The following is a 4,433-nucleotide window of genomic DNA, read 5'->3' as shown; positions in this document are numbered from 1 at the left end:
GACCTATTAAAGATGTTGGTCTATAATCTGATGTAATATATATTTTTTCCTTACCTTGAAGCTTGTTTTTCCTTTTTCCAATATATATTGGTTGCTCATCCTCTCGTCTCCAGGTTATAACCGGTGCGGGATAACCTTCAGCTCTACACTTCAAGGTTACGTTGACTCCTTCCCTTACGAGCAAATCAGTACTACTCTCAGACCCAATGATTTCCGGCGGAACTGGCACAATTAAGAAAAGGAAATGTTGAATTGAATTTTATTGTTAGAAAATTATTCAAAAGTTTACACACATGAAACAATGAAAGTTCAAAACGTTTGACCAATAGGATTAAAGAAAGTTACCTGACTGTGCATGAAATGCAGAATTAAAGCCTATCAGGAGAAGTGTTAACATCAGTCGGCAAAAGTCTTGAGACGATTGCTGCTTGTGTTAACAGTAATTTATACTGTTACGTATCTGCTTGTTTGTTAATTTCAGGTATAAATTATTTCGGAGGATCTTCAGCGATACAAGTCCCTTCTTGATTAACCCAGTTTATTCTTTCTCGATACAAACTTTTAGTACCCAGTAATTCCACAGTCAGGACATTTCTCGTCACTTTAAACTTAACAACTTTTATAATACACGCTGTAAGTCACAGTGATTTACAATCATGATAACTTCGCCCTCGAAGAGTACAAACACACAAACATATATTACCGTAACTACTGTTCGCTTATCCATCCTCTGGCTTTTCTCTGCCAGGCTTATATACTAAAGAAGGGGGCGTCTCGAATACACTCGGGCCTCCTCGATCATTCGTGATCATTCGAGAAATACATGACGTGTAACCAGGGTCACGTGACTTCCGCTGTCGTAACAATACCGTAGTCAGAGGGAAGAGAGCTAAGGCCTGCGTAGTTGGTGCTAAATTTATGACCTTCTTGACTTAATTGTTTTTTACACGACTGAATGACAGAAAGTATTTCAACACAGTTCCTACAGATTACTGTTTTAACGCAATATTTTTCATTTATTTTATGCTTAACCTTTATGTGTGAAGATTTCACACTGTTTCTGTGCTTTATATAGTGTATATAGTGTCATATCTTACTTAAAGAATGTGTGTAGTCCAGTTTGACTTAATCCAACCTTAAAACACTTGAAGTGAAGACCTGTATTAAAGTGATTTATTTTAGCACCTTTCTTAACAGTATTTTTTTTTGTTAAGATCTTTCGGAATAAGATTTAAGATAAGACCCTACTTAATATGATTCATGTTAAGATCTTTCGGAATACGATTTAAGATAAGACCCTTCTTAATATGATTCATGTTAAGATCTTTCGGAATAAGATTTAAGATAAGACCCTTCTTAATATGATTCATGTTAAGATCTTTCGGAATAAGATTTAAGATAAGACCTTTCTTAATATGATTCATATTAAGATTTTTCTTAATAACTTTAAAATTAACACACTTCCTAACAAGGCTTAATACTTTTGCTTAAACATTTCTTTTCAATAACTTTCTCTAGCCCAAATAAAAAGCTTAACCTGAATAAGCTTACTAATACATATATAAACTAGTTTTAAGGAAATAAATCCCATTTTTATAAGCGAAAAGGGGTATAGATTATTCTGGCAATTTAATCTGGTGATTCGATAAAGTAGCGTGCATCGTCACGTGTTAAAGGTTTATCGTGTTTCCAAACAACCACATGTTTATTTTGTAGTTAAATATAAAACAAAAACGTATAGTAGGAGAACAATGAAGGTTTATTCTGTTTCCAAACAATAGTATGTTTATCTTCTAGTTAAATATAAAAAAACGTATAGTAGGAGAACAATGAAGGTTTATCCTGTTTCCAAACAATAGTATGTTTATCTTCTAGTTAAATATAAAACAAAAACGTATAGCAGGAGAACAGTAAAAGTTTATCCTGTTTCCAAACAATAGTATTGTTACGACAGCAGAAGTCACGCGACGCTGGGAGCATGCGCACTGGAGATTCGAGAAGGATCGTGACTTATCAGGGAACCTCACGAATGTCCCAGTGTTTGCTAGACGCCCTCTTTTTTAGTATATAAGCTAGCGATAGATAGATATGAAGATATAGATTAAAGATAGAGAAAATTGAGTCAAGAGAACAGTAGGCACCGTAAATAAAGTGTGTGAACCACAGTGATTTATAGTGTATGTTATAAAGGTTGTTAAGTTTAAAGTGACTGTGGAAATTCTTTGTATTACAAAGTTGTATCGAAAAAGAATAAACTCGTTTCAATCAAGAAAGGATCTTGTATCGCAGAAGTTTCTCGGAAATAATTTATACCAGAAATTAACAAACAAGCAAATATGCAACAAACTGATGTCAGAAGTGGGATGAAAATAAAATGGAAACGAGAGGTGGCAAATCAAACTACAGCTTTGCAGATTTGATGGCAGCAATACAAGAACAGTAAAAGAAACAAGAGGAACGAGAAGATAAACAAGAAAAGAGACTGCAGTAGTGGTTGGAGGAGAAAGAAAAGAAACAAAAAGAGAGGCTACAGCAGTGGTTGGAGGTGAAAGAAAATAAACAAGAAGAGAGATTACAGCAGTGGCAACTGGAACAAGAAAGAAAACACGAAGAAAGTCTCCAACAGTTGCGGGAAAGACAGCAGCAACTACAGGAAAGTCAAAAGTACAAAAGGCAAGAAGTACAAATGGAAACATTAGTAAATTTCAAAGTAAATTAAATACATTAAAGGATGATATACTGTCTTTTAAACAGAGAGGATATATTAGCCATGGGTCTAATCAGCCCCAGACAACAGGAAGCCCCTTCCAGACCCTGCAGCTAAACCCTAATGCAGATATCTTCAGTCCTCCCAGAAGTCACATTCCAGACATGAGTGTCAGCAAAAGGGGTGATCTAGTACGAAGGAAGCCAAAAGAACTCGATGGGAAGGCACTGTAGAAAGCATATAGAGCACAATTTGAGCTCCTGGCAGAAATGAATGGATGGAGGAGCAGAAAGTAGTGTACCTGGCAACGAGCATGAAGGGACAACTATTGAAAATACTTGGACAGTTGTCAGCAGACGACAGGCACAACTACAGAGCACTGGTAGCTGTTCTAGAACTCAGGTATGGAACTCAAAATCAGTCCGAAGTCTACAGGACTAGGTTTAGGACTAGAGTCCGTGCTAAAGGAGATAGCCTGCAAGAGCTGGCACAGGATTTGGAAAGTATGGCACGCAAGGCCTACCCAACTGCACCAACTGCTGTTGCCGAGGGATCAATTTGTAAATGCCTTGGACAGTCTACAACTCTCGATGCCCTAAAGATAAAAGTAAAGCAAGCACACTCCTCTACTATGCAGGATGCAATGGCCAGAGCTCTTGAATTCGAATCCTACGTTAAGTCCAGCACAGTAATCTGGATTCAAGGCCAGAAAAGGTCAGCTTTTAGAGAAGTTTGAGGGACATTGCTGGCACTGTAACAAACCTGGGCACAAGAGAACTCAATGCTGGCAACATCAACACAGAAAAGGTTGCTACCCAGAAAGGTTGTTGGAACTGTGGAGAGCAATGACATATAAGGAGCCAGTGTAAGAAGAATACTACCAATAAGTCAGCCACAAGAAAACCAGTGCTGAGGATTGCCCACCAACCGCCATTGTGAAAGTTCCAACAGCTAAGTGTAAAATGGCAAACACAAACAGTGTCTACGTGACAGGAGAGCTGGATGACCAAAAGCGCAACTTTGTCATAGATTCTGTATCTCAGCAAACCCTTGTGAGAATCAAGGTGCTGGATCACAAAGGAGTACAAGAAGCTCTGTGATGTGACAGGACATTATGCAAGGTTGTGGGGACCAGTGTGGGTAACTATTGAGCTCATGGGCATGAAGGAAAGACACGAAGTGTACTTGGTTGATATTGAAGACCAATGCATACTAGGGTTAGACGACATACTACCGATAAAAAGTGTAGTTAGTTCGATAAAATGACTTTTGGGAACAACAAAGGCCAAATTCCGGTAAGTGTTGCTGCATCTGTTGATTTGCATGTCACAGCCCTTAAGTCAACCATAACACCCCTATTTCAGAGAAGATAATTTGGTGTAGAATAAAAGAACATCCCCAAGGAAGCCCGATGCTTGTAGAAGCAGTAGAAGACTCATCCAGGCCGGCAAATGTGAAGATTGGAAGGTCACTTGTGGCAGGTCATCAAGTAGTACCAATAACAGTAGCTAATTTCTCTAAATGTGAACAGGCACTTAAGGAAGGGGCATTGTTTGGTGTGTGCCAGGAAATAGATCCAGTCAGTGTTAAGGCCAGAAATACAACCATAAAGAAAAGGCATCCTCTCCCAAAACATTTAACTGGCCTCTATAAGAAGAGCATAGTCCATTTGTCATCATCACAGGCTGTTCAGGTTAGAGAACTTTCGGTGGATAATGCAGACATA

The 4,433-nt window shown here is 38.3% G+C and overlaps 1 protein-coding gene across 1 annotated transcript in view; it reads right to left on the bottom strand.

Moving 5' to 3' along the window:
• Positions 1 to 4,433, bottom strand: part of LOC106461948 (lachesin-like) — a 42,717-nt gene that overhangs the window by 22,899 nt on the left and 15,385 nt on the right. Inside the window, exon 3 of the mRNA XM_013921816.2 lies at positions 55 to 222. Within this exon, the coding sequence (XP_013777270.2) occupies positions 55 to 222 (168 nt within the window). The remainder of the gene's footprint in view (positions 1 to 54; positions 223 to 4,433) is intronic.

Source organism: Limulus polyphemus, unplaced genomic scaffold (genome assembly GCF_000517525.1).
Source record: "Limulus polyphemus unplaced genomic scaffold, Limulus_polyphemus-2.1.2 Scaffold1064, whole genome shotgun sequence".
In the NCBI taxonomy this organism is placed as follows: domain Eukaryota; kingdom Metazoa; phylum Arthropoda; class Merostomata; order Xiphosura; family Limulidae; genus Limulus; species Limulus polyphemus.
The sequence above is the reverse complement of the archived record's forward strand: the minus strand, read 5'-3'. Positions and strand labels throughout refer to the sequence as shown.